At 38.7% G+C, this 15,582-nt stretch overlaps 5 protein-coding genes across 5 annotated transcripts; 3 read left to right on the top strand and 2 right to left on the bottom strand.

The window, feature by feature from the left end:
* Window positions 1-610: 610 nt before the first annotated feature.
* Window positions 611-1,333, top strand: PHYBLDRAFT_59839 (hypothetical protein; the record flags this gene model as incomplete). The annotated part of the gene is made up of 4 exons (XM_018440567.1): window positions 611-640; window positions 697-734; window positions 963-1,131; window positions 1,229-1,333. The coding sequence occupies 4 exons, from the start codon at window positions 611-613 to the stop codon at window positions 1,331-1,333; spliced, it is 342 nt and encodes a 113-aa protein (XP_018294345.1).
* Window positions 1,334-2,006: 673 nt separating this feature from the next.
* On the bottom strand, window positions 2,007-3,854 carry PHYBLDRAFT_143284 (hypothetical protein; the record flags this gene model as incomplete). The annotated part of the gene is made up of 8 exons (XM_018430963.1): window positions 2,007-2,138; window positions 2,205-2,281; window positions 2,322-2,463; window positions 2,522-2,641; window positions 2,719-2,985; window positions 3,047-3,555; window positions 3,650-3,675; window positions 3,757-3,854. 8 exons carry the CDS (start codon window positions 3,852-3,854, stop codon window positions 2,007-2,009), a joined length of 1,371 nt encoding a protein of 456 aa, XP_018294344.1.
* Window positions 3,855-5,092: 1,238 nt separating this feature from the next.
* Window positions 5,093-5,926, top strand: PHYBLDRAFT_110160 (hypothetical protein; the record flags this gene model as incomplete). The annotated part of the gene is made up of 1 exon (XM_018428152.1): window positions 5,093-5,926. A coding segment is annotated over one exon (834 nt), but the record flags the coding sequence as incomplete, so codon positions are not given.
* Window positions 5,927-8,421: 2,495 nt separating this feature from the next.
* Window positions 8,422-9,211, top strand: PHYBLDRAFT_166273 (helix-loop-helix DNA-binding domain-containing transcription factor; the record flags this gene model as incomplete). The annotated part of the gene is made up of 4 exons (XM_018435392.1): window positions 8,422-8,723; window positions 8,775-8,929; window positions 9,004-9,094; window positions 9,148-9,211. The coding sequence occupies 4 exons, from the start codon at window positions 8,422-8,424 to the stop codon at window positions 9,209-9,211; spliced, it is 612 nt and encodes a 203-aa protein (XP_018294342.1).
* A 729-nt stretch (window positions 9,212-9,940) lies between these two features.
* Window positions 9,941-15,582, bottom strand: PHYBLDRAFT_166272 (hypothetical protein; the record flags this gene model as incomplete). Its single annotated transcript, XM_018435391.1, has 5 exons — window positions 9,941-13,225; window positions 13,295-14,731; window positions 14,820-15,005; window positions 15,058-15,126; window positions 15,247-15,582. 5 exons carry the CDS (start codon window positions 15,580-15,582, stop codon window positions 9,941-9,943), a joined length of 5,313 nt encoding a protein of 1,770 aa, XP_018294341.1.

Genomic DNA, 15,582 nt, shown 5'->3' with positions numbered 1-15,582 from the left:
TTATATATTTTACTGTATTTCTAAGAATAGACAATGAAGGTCTCTGATAGCCGTCTTTTTTTTAAAAAAAAATTAAGGTATTTAGTACACCGTTTATCATCTTGGCATTTTCTAGTTCCTTGTTTTCTAGTACTTATCTATGTTCTCTCAACTTCCAATACTGCATTACTAATGATTAAGTAAGTGTTTGTTAAGTAAAATAACTGCTTGAATGTTCTTGATGTATTTTAAACTTATCATTGTATTGAGTTTGTGCTCTTCATCAGCATCAGTACAACCATTTTTGACATTTACTCGTGGTACAATAGTATCTGTGGAATCTTATGTAGCCAGGCTTGCTCAATAATAATACCATAGTTGTTGCGTCTGTTGTCTCAGTTTAATTTCTATTTTAGTATATTGATTAGGTTACAAAAGTCTCAATAAAAAAAAAGTTTTTCATTGTACCTCAAATTTACAGCCTTAATTTCTCTCCTGTACTTTTGTGTATCAAATATTATATTATTTTTATTACTATTATTATTATTATTAGAATAAAAAGAGAATACATACTTGAATATTACTAATAATCTTATGGACTAAATTGGTTTCTTTTGTATTGACAAATAAGATGAAGGGAAGTCTAGAAGGTATTTCTGGGGTAAAGAAGAGCAGCACAGATTTGGGAATAAATAGAACTTTATTGTATTCCGGTAGTCCGGTAACTTATTAAGAGCTACAAAGTTGCAAATTAAGTATAAGGCACTAAAAAAAAGTTTGTCATCCCATAAGAAAGATATATATATATCTATAGACATGTCTTTATGATTTTGCCTAAGATTCTCTCTTGGTTTTTTAAATAGATAGTAAATTTAGGAAGCCGAGGCTCAATTATACAATGTTTTGTATATGAAAAGTATATTTATTGTTGGCTATAGTAGTTATATTAAATATAGTCCAGCTTATTTTAGGAATCCATAAAGACTTCTCAGGAGTCTCGAATTTAATCCAGTGTATTCTAATCTTGAAAAGGTAACTTACTTGGACTTTAAATACTACCGCTGTCAGGCTGCCTTTGCGGCTTACAACCTGTTTCAGGAAAATGACCACGACTATATGGGCCTATGGATGTTGTACACCCTTGACGTTCAAGTATAGGCAACCAATGGTGAATGCCACATAATCATATCGACACAGAATTGGTTACATATAGTGTGTTGTTTTTCTTTTATAATACTCTATAGAATAGCTCTTCTCCTTTTTTTTCTCAATCTTAATGACCATGATGGTAGGACACGTCTATCGACGGCTGCATGTTGTAGAGTTCAAACTCAATTTTGGGATATCTGGTTGAGAATGAATTTTAATTTATATAGAGAAGATAAAGAAGATAAAGAAGAACAAAAGACAGAGGTCTGTGTATTTCCCTGTCAATCACGTTGCTAAGTATACTGCTTCATATCCTCGGAAAAACAAATAAGGAAAGATGGAATGCGTACCTCTATATTAATTAAATCCTTCATTAACTGAAATGAGAGAAATGAGAGAAATTCATACTGATTACAGTACCAATAGTATAGCTTTATTTCATTATACAGCCGCAATTCCCTAATATTATATAAAGTTTACAATATAGCATAAGCACTATCACTCAAGAAGCTAAAACTGGGAATTATACCAATCTTAAATTGTAGCTTGTTGCAAATTAAACTCGGTACACCGCACCCGTAGCACTGAAGGAGCAAAATCTGTGTGTGATACGGTGTAGCACTTGTGACTGAGATGTATATATATATATATATCCATATGAACAGACTTGGTGCTAGGGGCGATTCATTGGTCCTCTTTTAGATCATCTCAATTGTACACTATCAGTGTACGATGTTTATATAATGTTAGAAACCTTTAATTCACACAAGGTATATGTATATATGTCAAAAAAGGGTAGGTCAATTTGTATCGATCCAAAGAAAAAAAAAAGAAAAAAAAAAGAAAAAAAAAACATTTCCTATCAATCGACTTTCATTTCAACAGCTTGGGTTCCGTGATAAGAGGGCAGACAAGCTTCTGTGCTCAACTTCTACTTGTACCAATTGATCCATGATTTGCTTGCATTCAATCAATAACTTTACATATCCCAGCATAGTATCAGAAGGCTCCTTTATATAAACGCATCCAACAGGTTTGTAAATCTTCCTTTCATCAAACCAACTTAAACTACTTACATATTCTGGCCCCTGCATAGACTCAACGCATTGAATTATGTCGCGAAGTATACCACCAAGATCTTCCACATACTCAGCTGTAAAACAGGAATAGATCGTGTTAGATTAATTGGCTACTGTAGTTTTGTCGTTCTTCTTCAAACGACTTTCCTATTTCCGGTGAATTTTTTGATTCTCCTTGTGAAAGAACAATTTCAAATTTATCATAGATGGACGCAAAGGCTTCAAGCCGTGTATCAATTTCTTCAAATAGCTTTTTCTGGATCAAACGGAATATATAAGGACTTGATACATTTCTATAAAGTATTATCCTTTACCTGTGAGTCATGCACAGCCTTGGATCCATGAATGCTAGGCATCACACTATTACGTCTCTTATTATTTTCTGTCAATCTCTGTATCTTTTCCACTGCTTTGTATCCTTGCCACAGCTCTGACTATATTCAAAATAAAAATCAGAACAGGCTTAGAAAACTTTCAATCTCTTTTTCTAATTTGTGCTTAACAGTCTTACCTCAGCTGCCTGTTTTTGGGCTTCAATAGCCTTTTGGTTTCCAATCAATATGTATTGGTATTGTAAGCATCGTGCGTACAGAGAGGCAATATCACTATTTCGAGACACTTCATTACTATTGCGTAATGTACTTTCTTGGTCTGATCTTCGTATATGTGCGCTGACTGTGCTTGTATTAGATGGCTGCGAATATCTAGTACTGGATTTTGGTCGTTTATTGTCATATCTTTTAATTATATCCCTGTCGTCTTCTTCTGTACCCAATTTCTGATAAATATTCAAATGTAAATATAAATCTGTTTAGATAAATTTGTATAAAACACCTTACTCGTTTCCTTTGATTTTCTAAAGTGGGATGACAATCGTGTCGACCTTGAACGGAAGATTCTCTAGAAGATAAAGTGTCCTGATCGTCAGAATCCCGCATTCTCCGCATTTTATAAGCATCTGATCCGGATGAAAGCTCAAATGGTTTTGTTGCCAGAGAGCTCGAAGAAAGGGCTTGTCGAGAGGTTTGAAAGGCAGTATCACTATTTCTTGCTATTGAAAATCTAGAACTCTTTCCACTGTGATTTGCCCATCTATCTATCGTATTGACGTGGTTTGCAGAAGCAAGAGTTGGCTTCTGATAAGGGAAATATTCTGCTCGATGAGTTCTTGTATCAATCCGAATAGCACTACTCCCATGCCTTGCTTCGCGAATATGTGAGGCGGAAGGTCTAGTAGCTTGTGAAGTACGATATAAAGTATTTCTTTCATTATTCGAATTTAGAGTACTATTGTTTAAACGAGACGTTGTTCCCGAGGCTCCAACACCTCTCCATGGTGCACGAGAAGCTATAACCAGCAAAATGTATTCGTAACTTTTTTCGTTTAGACTAGCTCAAGAGTATATTTCTTAGCTAATAAAGATTTTTTTTCTTCGTTTTACCAGTAGACCTAGCTTTTCGTTGATGGCTGCATTTTGGAATGGGAAGTTTTAAAGTGAGTTGTCTGGTTTGGATACTTTGGTAAAACATTCTTTTTTTTTATGCTCACTTTTTATTTCTTTGTTCTTCTGTAAGAGCAATGTTGATTGCTGCAGCTCTTTCTCGGACACTGATTGAGGAGCCAATAGATGAACGATTGTCTTCCATTCTAATAAGATTGATAACTGGGACGACAAGTAAAAAGTTAAAAGCTATTGCAGGACAAAAGCTAGAGATAGTAATTGCCTTTTTTGGCTTTCGCGTCACGGAGCTTGGAACTTGAGACTTAGAGTGGCTTATTCTTATTGCGCTGCTTAATGAATATTTTTCTATCCCAGGGGTCCCTCTTTGCAAAGAAGTCGCCTCCAACAGAATGAACACACATTTATTGTCGAAACTTCAGGCTACTGCAAAGCCTTTCGCAAAATTCGCTGCTAGCCCGAACGCACGTCCATTTTCAAAGAGTAAAAACAAATCATATACAGATAATTTCTGCTTGTACACCTGAATTCACACTGGTTTTGTGACTAGGTCTAGTTCGTTTCCAGTCTACAGCGACTACTGCAGATGTCAAATCTACCTCGACCTTCATTAAAAACAGTCATCCAACTGCACCTCTTTCCAGCTTCAACTACAACCTGTCTAGAATCTTAGGCCGTAAATTTAACAACTTTAAAAAGCTTACGGAGATCCTTAAAGTCATTGAGGAAATCAAGGCCCAAAACCTAAAGTTCGACCGCAACACCTACACTGCTCTCTTGACTGCTTACGCGAGTACAAACAGAAGCAAGGATGTAATGACCACTTTAGAAAAGATGGAAGAACAGGGTATCCAGCCCACACTTGAAACCTACAACCTCATCCTTCAGGTACAGAGAAGAATATATATTTATATATATAGAAATCCAGATATAAAGAGAGAAAGAGAGAGGGACAGAGACATAGAAAAGTGCTTATGATGATGGGAAACTAACATCCATAAAAGAGCTATGCAAGTGAAGGTTCTAGTATCGCTCAAGCTGGAATTGTTGCAGAGATGGAGAAAAAGGGTATCGATATGTCAGAATCTTCGTACAACAGTCTTATTCGAGCATTGACCAAGCGTGAAGAATTGGAGCATGCATTCGACATAATGGACAAGATGAAGGAGAACAACATCCCTATGAACATTGCTTCCTACAGCAACGTTATTGGTATCTGTGTACGTGTCTCGGACTCCAAGACTGCCTTTTCACTTCTCAAAGAGGCTTTGGATAAATGTCTCTCTGTTTCATCCGATCCTACAATGTTATTTAATGTGTTGTGTTTGGCGGCCCGTAAAGACGAGGTAAAGCACGATTTGATAGCGGTTTTTAGACCAAAGAAAATGGATATGTAGCCTAACAGCAAATGACTGTGTTTAGCATGAGGCTGTTTCGTTCTGCTGGAAGAAAGCTGTTTTGGAGAACGCAATGCGCCCTGATGAAGGTATCTGCCTTGATGTGATCCGTGTGGCTGGATTGTCTGGAGATGTGAAGCTGGCTACAGAGGTGCTCCAGCATCTTGGTGAAAACGGCTACACATACAAGGAGTACTACTTTGCTCCTTTGATGGAGGCATTTATGAACAAGGGAGATCTCAAGAGCGCATTTAGTGTGCTTGATATCATGCGTGCTTCTGGAATTACACCCTCTGCTCAAGCCACACTGCCAATCCGTAACCACTTGAGAAACCAGATTGATAAGATTGATGAGGCCTACTTTATTTTGGAACAGTTGAAGAAGGAGGACAAATCTGTGGATGTTACAGCTTTCAATGTGGTCTTGGAAGCGTGTGCTGATGCCAAGGATGTAGAGCGTACTGTTGCTACTTACCGTGAAGCTGCTTCTCTGGGCGTGACACCTAATGTTGATACCTACAATGCTGTTCTAATTGCCTGCATAAACACAAGAATGCGGGATATGGGCAAGCTTGTGATTGTTGAGATGAAGAAGGCTGGTATTACACCCAATACCGATACATACACCCACATGATTTCGCTTGAATGCACCAGTCGCGAATATGAGAACGCATTCAATTACCTCGAGGAGATGAAGAGTTATGGTGCAATTCCTCCTCAGATGGCTTATGTTGCATTGCTTAGAAGACTGGCACAAGAAGCTGATCCCCGTTATTTGGTTGCTGCAGAGGAGATGGAGACATTTGGGTACAAGGTACCTTATGCTATCCAACAAAACTGGCTTAAAGCAAAAGAGCAATGAATGTGTGATTCCTTGAGCTCTATGCGCGCATGAGTATATATACATTTATACAAATTATGGTTTTGATCTTTACGAGACTGTAATTTCCCCTTAGAATACAAGATGTCTTGTTTATTTTCATTCATATATTTTATCTATTTATCTACCTATTTATCTATCTATCTATTTATTTATTTTTATTTTTGTAAAGAGTCTTTGGATATACAAGAAGTGTTCTTTGATGAGACTGTATACCTCACTCACTCACTCACTCACTTATTCACTTATTCACACACACGCATATATATATATATATTATGTATATAAAATAAGTTTCTTGCCACGTGGGATGGCGGAGAGGAGGAGGGGGGGTTTGGGTGTAGTATTTATATATAAATATAATATATTTTGACTGTAGTATACAGCCTACATACAATATTACTCGTACGACTTGTGTGTAAACATATATTACCCGCTCTGCTATTCTGGATTCTTTCTGACTGAAATAAACATCTTGTTTATTTCTATATTCTTTGACTTTGTTTAATTAACCGTATCGGCATTTGCCCTACTTTTGTTTACAGATACAGATACAGATACAGATACAGATACAGATACAGATATATATATATAATAGAGAGCCACGTTGAGTGATTAAATCTCCTTATTATATTCATATATATGTATGAATTATTATTCTTATTATTGTCAAAATGTATTGTGGTACCAAGAGTCGAAATACTACGCCTGTTGGTTAGATTGATGGTGCGAAAATTATATATATATATATATATACTAATGAAAATGAAAATGTTACAAGTTTATAAATAAATCAAAATGGTTGCGGCACTGACCCGCAAAGCACAAAAAAAAGAACTATCCCAATCTTGTGCCTAAAAAGAGGAATAAGCCTGATAGGTTTTTTTTTGTTTCTTACTTGTCCTTTCTTTATTCTATTCTATTATATATAATTTATATATACAATTATAATTATAATTATAATTATAATTATAATTATAATTGTAATTGTAATTGTAATTGTATGTATAGATTGTATTTGGAAGGCGGTACGAAGATGGTGTATACATGTCGTACTTCATCACCATCATCATTATCCTCATCATTCCATAAATATATAATACCTATAACGTATCATTCAATAAAACTCTCTCATTCTAAATGTCGCCCTTTTATAAAGGAAGGACTTCTTGTACTTGGAATAATAACAGCAATAATAATTTGTCAAGACTCTCTATAAGTTCGGCCACTTGCCATGTGCACTACTCTTCTACCAAGAGTATTATATTATTAAAAAATCCTTTTTGTCGTACACTATACTCAGACCAAAAAGAGAGTGTAACCATAAGGTGTGAACAGCAAAATAATAGTAATAGTAATAGTAATAGTAATAGTAATAGTAATAGTAATAGTAATAGTAATAGTAATAATACCATCGATTACAGTAGATTTTCTTGATTTTATTTTTATTTTTATTTTTATTTATTTATTGTATTATTACTCAAGTCATATTCGATAAGAGGTTGATATTCAAGCCAGACAATGATTGAAGCGGCTGATTTTATGTGTATAAATTTCTGAGGGTTGGGGTTGTTGCACACATTACCCACCGATGTGAACAACAGATGGTGCCTCTAAAAGTGCCCTTTATTTTATTGGTTCGCAGCACCGAGCAAGGTTGAAAGATTTTTTTTAGTGGCATCTTCAGAGCACCGAGCCCTATACTGTATAACTCAGTTCTTGTTATGACCGAGCTGGGTTGCGTAGCACTTGTCTTCAAGACAGATAAATTCAAAAGGGTCTTCCCCCCCTTCCTTTTCTTCTCCTCTCTTCTTCAACGCTCTTTCCTTTTTTTCCCCTTGACTATTTATCCAATAGTTACCATCTTATATCTGGCATTTATTGTCTTTATATATTTATATATACTCCTTGTCTTAATACAATAAAATAAAAAGTCACCCCTTATTTATCTGGCCATTTTGTTGTTCTCAATCCCTTCTTTATTTATATATACCTCCTCATTTTTCTTACCTGACGTCGCAAAGGCTTACAAGACCTACACCACAAATGAGCCAATATTTCATGCCTTCTTCTAGTTACATGGGTGAATATCCCACTTCCCAGTACACAAAACTAGAACTCGCAGATCAACCGATGATCTATCCTTCTGCTGGTACAATTTATATACATTCTCTCAAACGAAAAGCGATTCTTACATATTATCTATAGAATCTCACTTTTATGTCTCTCAAATGGCACCCGGTCATCCTTCGCCTCTCATCAACAGCAACAGCAACAACAACAGCAACAACAACAACAATAATAATAATAATAATAATGGTTCTACAGGCTACTTTTATGACCCATCATCTACCATTCAGCACCAATTCGCTTCTCTTTCAGGACCCTCGGAAGAAACCTTTATCTCGACTTCTTCAACACCTCCACCCCATCAGAATGGTATAAAATCCAACCCATGTTGCTCTCCATCGACCATAATGCCAACAGAGCCACCAATGTTAGTCGCTTCTTCCTCTTCGACCACAACCACATCCACAATGTCTTCGTCTTCTGTAGACTATCTCAACGAGACAATTGCCAAGGCATCCTCTCTACCAGAATCATTTTATCCCGAATTCCTCCAGTACTCTAAAGAAACATACGAACAATCAACTGGAGGAGGACAGTCGATGCAGCGTAAAAAACAACGTAAAGCCCAGTCCACAGGAGACTCCAAAGAAGAGTGCATGGAAGATTCTGAAAATGAAGAAGACGAAGAGGACGGCGGAGACGGATCTCAGTAAGTCTAATATAATTAACCTCAAATAAAATTACTAACATAAATTTACAGAAAAGGACCATCTCCTATCGAAATAAGACGTCAAATACACATCCAGTCCGAACAAAAGCGTCGAGCCCAGATTAAAGACGGATTTGAAGATCTTCGAAACGAGTTACCTGCCTGTTTAAACAAGAAGATGAGCAAAGTGGCTCTTTTGCATCGCAGTAAGTCAAAATTTCTTATAACACATCTATCAAAACTAAGAAACTAATGATCCCTCCCCTTTTGAACTTATAAGCTGTCCAACACATCCAGCATCTCAAAGATAATCAAATGTCCATCTTGTCTGATTTGGAACGCTTGGTGCACGAGAACGAACAATTGCGCAAGTGAGTTATTTGACTTACTCTCTGAAGCTTATCACTCATCATTCTTCTAACAGATTCCAAGAAAACATACTTCAAAAGCAAGCAATGGATAACATGTATTCCATGAGCCAGATGTAAAGAAAAAAAGCCATATAAACTTCATAAAGGCCACCCGTTTAATACCCAAGGAATCTTTACATCTTTATATCTACATATTTACATCTCACATTCAGAGACCAGAAAAAAACTCATCATCAACCACCCTTTCTTTATTCCCTTGATCTCTTACATCTACCAGCTTGAGTCAATTTATACACAAACACCCACCCACCCACTCGCCAACACACACACGCCCTCTATCTATCTCGCTTTTACACTTACAACCCACCCACCCACAAACACACACACACACACATATTTACACTCACATTTTAAGCACTCTTGCTTTATATTTTACCCTTTTTTCTTTCTTTGTTTTTGGCATTCTTTTCTCGCATTCTATTCTCTTACATAATCTCTCTCTCTCTCTCTCTCTCTCTCTCGCCCTTTTCTGTCATTTTGGTAAGTCGAGGGATAGGCTTCTTTAGACCCCTCCTCCCCCTTTTATTTTTCTTTTTCTCTTTCTTTCTTGCATCGCTTTCTGCTTGTACACCCCTCTTTTCTCCCTCAAGGGAAAGGGAGGGGGGAAGACCAAAGGAAAGGCACTTCTTTTTTCTTCTTCTTCTTTTCCAAAGTGTTCATATACATAAAAAAATAAATAAATAAAAAAACGGGCTATCCAAACCCCCAAGCACTAATTCAATAATCACCACTATTGTTAATAATCATTATCATTGTTGTTGCTCTTCTTACAACAACATAACGGCTTTAAATTGAGGTTGGCGGGGTAGAAAAATGGGTCACATCAAGAACCCCAAGGGACGATGGTCCTCCATGCGACTCATCTGCTATTGATGTTGTATTTGGTCCTGATGCAATTCCCGTCGATAAGGGCGCTGTCGTTGGTGCCGATGACGGACCAATTGTAACATTGGCGGCATTAGTACCACCAGTAACATTAGAAGCTGTCGCTGTTGCTGTCACTGTATAGGTGGCTGTGGCTGCTGCTGTGGCTGTGGCTGCGGCTGTGGTAGTAGTTGTGGTTGAAGTGTTAGTCGTACTAGATTGACTTGCCGTGACAAATGGCATAGTTGAAGCTCCACTGGATACAGCTATTGTAGGACTGATAGGATCGAGAACAAGATCATGCTCTGTATCTTCGGTAGCAAGATCGTCAATTGCTCGTACATTTTCAAGTACCCAGGACCCTAGACTATCTTCATGCTCAGTTGGGTGAACAAGCTGTGCACGCGTTGTCTCAAAAAATTCAGTGAGCCATGCACGATCATTGCAGCGTGCTTGAAAGGTAGTTCGCAAAACATCTGGGTGCATAAGTGTACTGGTCTCCGCGCGGCGACGAGCCACCAGCGCCGGAGTATGGTTTGTGTAGAGTCTGTTGTTAACCCAAAAGAAACCTTGGTTATCAGGCCGGATTTGTACAAAGGCCACGCCAGAGCGATGTACATATTGATCGTATTTGTATGGCTCCTTTACATAGGAGTATTTAAGCTTAATACCCTCTGCCTTGGCCTTATCGAATCTCGAATCTGCCTCAACATCTAATACAAATCCCATATGGCGTACTAAAGCAATTGCATAGAATTGATCAGGAACCTCATATTTTGGGTTAATTTCCGAGACAGACGGTGGCGCAACAGCAAATGAGATCGGTACCGGGCACTGGAACGGGTTGTTATTCTCAGATTCTTCGTATGCTTGCTCAACAGAGCCCTCCACAACCTTGAGCCCAAGTCGTTCGGCCTGTCTACTCCAGTTCTGTAATAATTCCTGGATCAATTGAGCCGTGCATCCGAGCCAATTGATCTGGAGATGATAGCAATTTTTAGGATTGTGAAGGGTATCGTAATGAAGAATGGCTGTCTCACGTCTGTCGCTCTTTTTGTAAGGGTCAACGTCAATAATCATTGATCGCGACATTTCAAAGATCACTGGCTCTTCTACATCGCGATTAACAGACGGTCGGGCTCCTGTCTTCTCATTTAAATTAGAGCTCTCCTTGCTATCTTTACCACCCGAGTGGTGTGTAGCCAACGATGTTGTGGTAGACCGTCTACTGCTTTGAGTCGAGTTGTTGAGAAACCAGGCTTTCTGTTGACCGGGTGTAAACTCATCATGTAGTCGATAAAAGTAGTGGCCATCCAAAAAACCATGACGGTCGGTGGAAGATACAAAAAGAGGGGGTTTGCGAGCCATTAAACTGTTACCAAACGCAACAGCTTCCTCGCGTGTACTAATATCATCAAACTGGCTGACTATCCAGTCTACGCATTCAGAGCCTACAAAGGCATTACGGAACATTCTGAAATGCCATCTTCTGTCCTTAATCTTAAGACCTTCTTTAAAATCACGCATAGCTATCACTATATCTTTAGATTTGGATTCCTTGGAGAGTCCAAGAGGTTGTCCAAGACTACCAATAGAAGATAATAGACTATTGTGCTGACTGACCAGAGATTCGCCAATGGAGTTACCAACAGAATTGGCAACTTCAGATGTCAAATAAGCCGAGGAGTCCATTGTTGTCAACTTGGGGCCAAAATCAGATATACACAATTCTTTCTTGCGCTTTGTTTGCATCTCTTCCTTTTCTTTGGGCGTCCACCAGCGCACCTTTCGGATATTTTGGATCCAGGTGTCAAAAAGTGCTAGTCGCTTTTCTTCGTCATCAAGATGATCGTGGGACATCCCTGGTACCATCACATTGGGCGGCAATTGTTCCCGGGGGATGATAATAAAGCGAGCACGCCAGAACCGCAGATTGTCTGTAAGATTTTCTTGATATCCGGCGACCAAATGATCAAGGTAGTTCCAGCCGTAAGAGATGCTTGGATAGTTAAACGCAACATTCTTTGGACGGTAACCTGGAAGATGCTTGGGCCAAATTGCACAGGTGTAAATGATTTTTTTAAGATCAAAAGAAATTATTCGTACATAACGACGCACTTCTACGTTCTGACCAGAAGAGTCAAATGTAACTTGATGTACTTGATGACCCATGGACAGCCAGTACATTCTTTGGTTCCACTTTGATCTATCAGGCTCATCTTGAAGACTACCCATAGCTGTCTTGGTATTAGTGTGACCATTAGATCCTGCTGTCATTCCTGCCTCTTTGTCTTTGGTTTGATTTTCCATTGTAGACTTTTTAGAATATGTTTCGCTACCAGTACTATCCACAATAATTTGGAATCCTTGGGCTAATCTTTGACTAAGCATTTCTGTTAGGAGATTCTCAGTTCTCTTTCGTTCCGAGAGAGTATGGTCACCGGCCTGATAAAGGTTTACGTCTTCACTTGCAGATACAGTGTACATAAAAAGTTCATAAAACGTTGCTCGCTCCTCAGGAGACGGAAAGTAGTCTGTGGTTAGTGGTAAACAAGCTGGATTGGAAAGCGATTTCCAATAAACAACTGGCCCATCATGCTTCTCAGCTTTAGGTAATGCGTGCTGCCAGCGTCTTAGATATGATGTAAAGGCCATAGCCTGGTCAGCAGGGTTACAAGGATTAATGAGCAGGATTCGTGAATTTGTCGGTCGATTTGTATTGTGAGGTGACGATCTGTTTGGTCCCACTCCTCCAATACTTGTCCGAATATCGCTGTTTGCCGACTGCTTATGGAGAGAGGGCATACTTCCAGAAATTATAGGCTGACGAGGGGAATGACCACCAGCTGTCTTTCGACTATCCATACGACCAAACCCTTTGTTATTGATCGGTACTGGATCCACAGTACTCGAGCTCACTAGCACAGAGTCATCATCTTCAGGGACCAATAGGCGATCAATTTGCTGGCCAGGGTCGGTGGTATTTGGAAATTTGGTGTCGTTACTATTCATCGTTCCTCGTCGCGCAGATCGAAAACGCGTGTAAACATCTTCTCTGGCCAGGGTAGGAGAACCCTTGAAAGGATCGGATCCCTTGGTAACCTGATCATCCCTTCGTACAGGACTATTGAAAGTAATCTTTCCGTTGGCTTGTTGCGACTGAGACATAATAGATGTCAATCGACGCTGATCCCCGTGGTGCCATGTCTAAAAAATATTATTATATATATATATACTTATATTTATATATATATATATATATCTAGCTAAACTTACCGTACTTGACTTAACGGCACAAGTTCGAGTATTATTACCTTGCCATTGATCAGTCTCTTGCCGGTCAGGACCATCGAATGAGCTCCTATGAGTTCCAGAAGATGTTTGTTTTGGTGCAGAATGGAGTTTAACAGGCGGTATACGCCGATTGAAACGTGGCTCAAGAGAGTCTTTGAATACCATACTGTCATAAGTAGAATAGTCTGTAGAGCTAGGTAATATGGCTTTGAAAGAAGGAATATCATCAGATGTAGTGATGTAAGACGATCTTGGGTTTGACGGAAAGTTTGCTGAGCGAGACAAGTAACCTTCAACAGGGGCACCCGAGAATGCAGCATGGTCCTCTGATCGTAAAGTGAGCTTATCATTCAGACTACTACTGCTTCTTTGCTGTTTAATAATACTAGCACTGGAAGATTTTGGAAATTGCTCGGCCAGAGAGGGTACAGAGATAGTTGCAATATCATGCTCCATGATACCCATCATCTGAAGCTCATACATCTTGCAGCGTGTCTTAAACTTATCTTGTTTTAGAAATCGACCTGTCTCGTGATGGTAAAAGCTACAGTCAATCCAATGCGGTATCGAACAATAAGTCTGAGTTGTCGTGCTTGTATCATCGCGATATAAAGGATCGGTTTGAGCAGCAACTTTCTTTCCAGAAGAATTCTTGTCCGGGGAGTTACCCATCGTATTTTTTGAATACCTAGGTGTTGCACAACTTTCAATATCATCTGGCAAAGCTGATGAAATATAGAACAGTAAAGGTGTGATATGGAGTGGTAAAGGAGACAGACAAACAAGGTCCATGGCAATGCCATTGTCGGTCATTCTTTCGTTTGTTAACCGAAGAAGTTTTTTGTTTACTGAAAATTTCCCAGCACCAGGTGTGATCAGGATGATAGATAGACCAGTGCGCATCAAATCACGATCAACATAGTGCTTTTCGAAAGGATTAAGGGCCAAATTGACAGCTTCAAGTAGATTTCCTTCAAATGCCATTCCCATTCGTCCACATACGATAGTTTTCCCATCGTCGGTACGAGTGAGCACTTGTTGTTGAAATTTGAGCTGCTCTTTTTTGAGGGGACCGATGATGGACATCCAATCATCAGTGGTTTCCCAGTCTGCTAGAACCTTGTAAAAGTCTTTGTAAAACCGGCCATCTTCAGCCTGATTGACCATATTGTCAAGCGGATCATCTGCATCATAAAACACGCGCGTAAATAGTACAATAGATACTACGTGATTGGTACCCATATCCTTCCATCTCTGAAATAACTGGGGTAAAAAGTTGTTTACAACTTTTTCAAAGTAGAGTTCGCCGTCTTCATCAAATTCCCACATCTCGCGCGACATTTGAATATACACAAAATACTTGGCTGAACCTGAGCGAAAAATCATACGCGTACTATCGCTTATATAACCTGAGCTGACCTATATAGCCCCTTAAGAAAATCAGAATATGTTTTCTTTTCATGATTAAGGATATTAAACTTTTGAATATAAATTTGTCCTTTCTAACCTCTTGTCCGTCATTATATAGCTTTTTTACGGTGGCCTTTATAACACCAGCAAAAACTAACTTCTTCTCGACATAGACACAAGCTCCCTTGAGGCTCTGCTGTAGCCGCCACATGTCACTTCTTCCAAGGTATTGCTCTTTAAACCATAGCTCGACATGACTAAGAGTTACAGAACTAGAATCAATCTAAGTCAAATTAGATATAATGTAGCAGCATTTTATGTATATATGTACTTACTAATTCAACATAAACTTCAGGGCGAAATCTAATATTGAATCTTTCGGCAATGTCACGCGAAACAGATATCTAACAGATTTTTTTGTATGTACATAGGGGGGAGGGGTATTGAATAAGCGTTTTTAAAAAATAATAATAATGACGTTAAATATCCTATTGGTCTTTTAAATTATAGGCATATATTTTTACCTGGAGATGCTGTTGGCGCACAAGTAATTCACGATCGACGCATGCTGCCTTTACAATCAAGGGGTCTCTTTCAAACTGTGCTAATGAGAATGGTTGAGATAGTGAATTCCCTGACTGTTGAGGGCTAGTAGGTCCTGGTAATGTCACTGGTGGATGAGAACCACTACGCGGGAAATGTATTCTCAAGAGCTGTCCATCTCTAATGTTCGGAAAATGATCTGGATTGATGACAGCATCTTGTGTGAATACCACTCCTGGGTCATGAAACCATAATATGACCGGCTTTGTCGAGAGCCATGGGATTGGTGCAGAGGTAGTAGTTGGAAGTACAGGCAT

Source organism: Phycomyces blakesleeanus (genome assembly GCF_001638985.1).
Source record: "Phycomyces blakesleeanus NRRL 1555(-) unplaced genomic scaffold PHYBLscaffold_6, whole genome shotgun sequence".
Lineage (NCBI taxonomy): Eukaryota > Fungi > Mucoromycota > Mucoromycetes > Mucorales > Phycomycetaceae > Phycomyces > Phycomyces blakesleeanus.
This window is presented reverse-complemented; position numbering and strand designations above follow the sequence as displayed.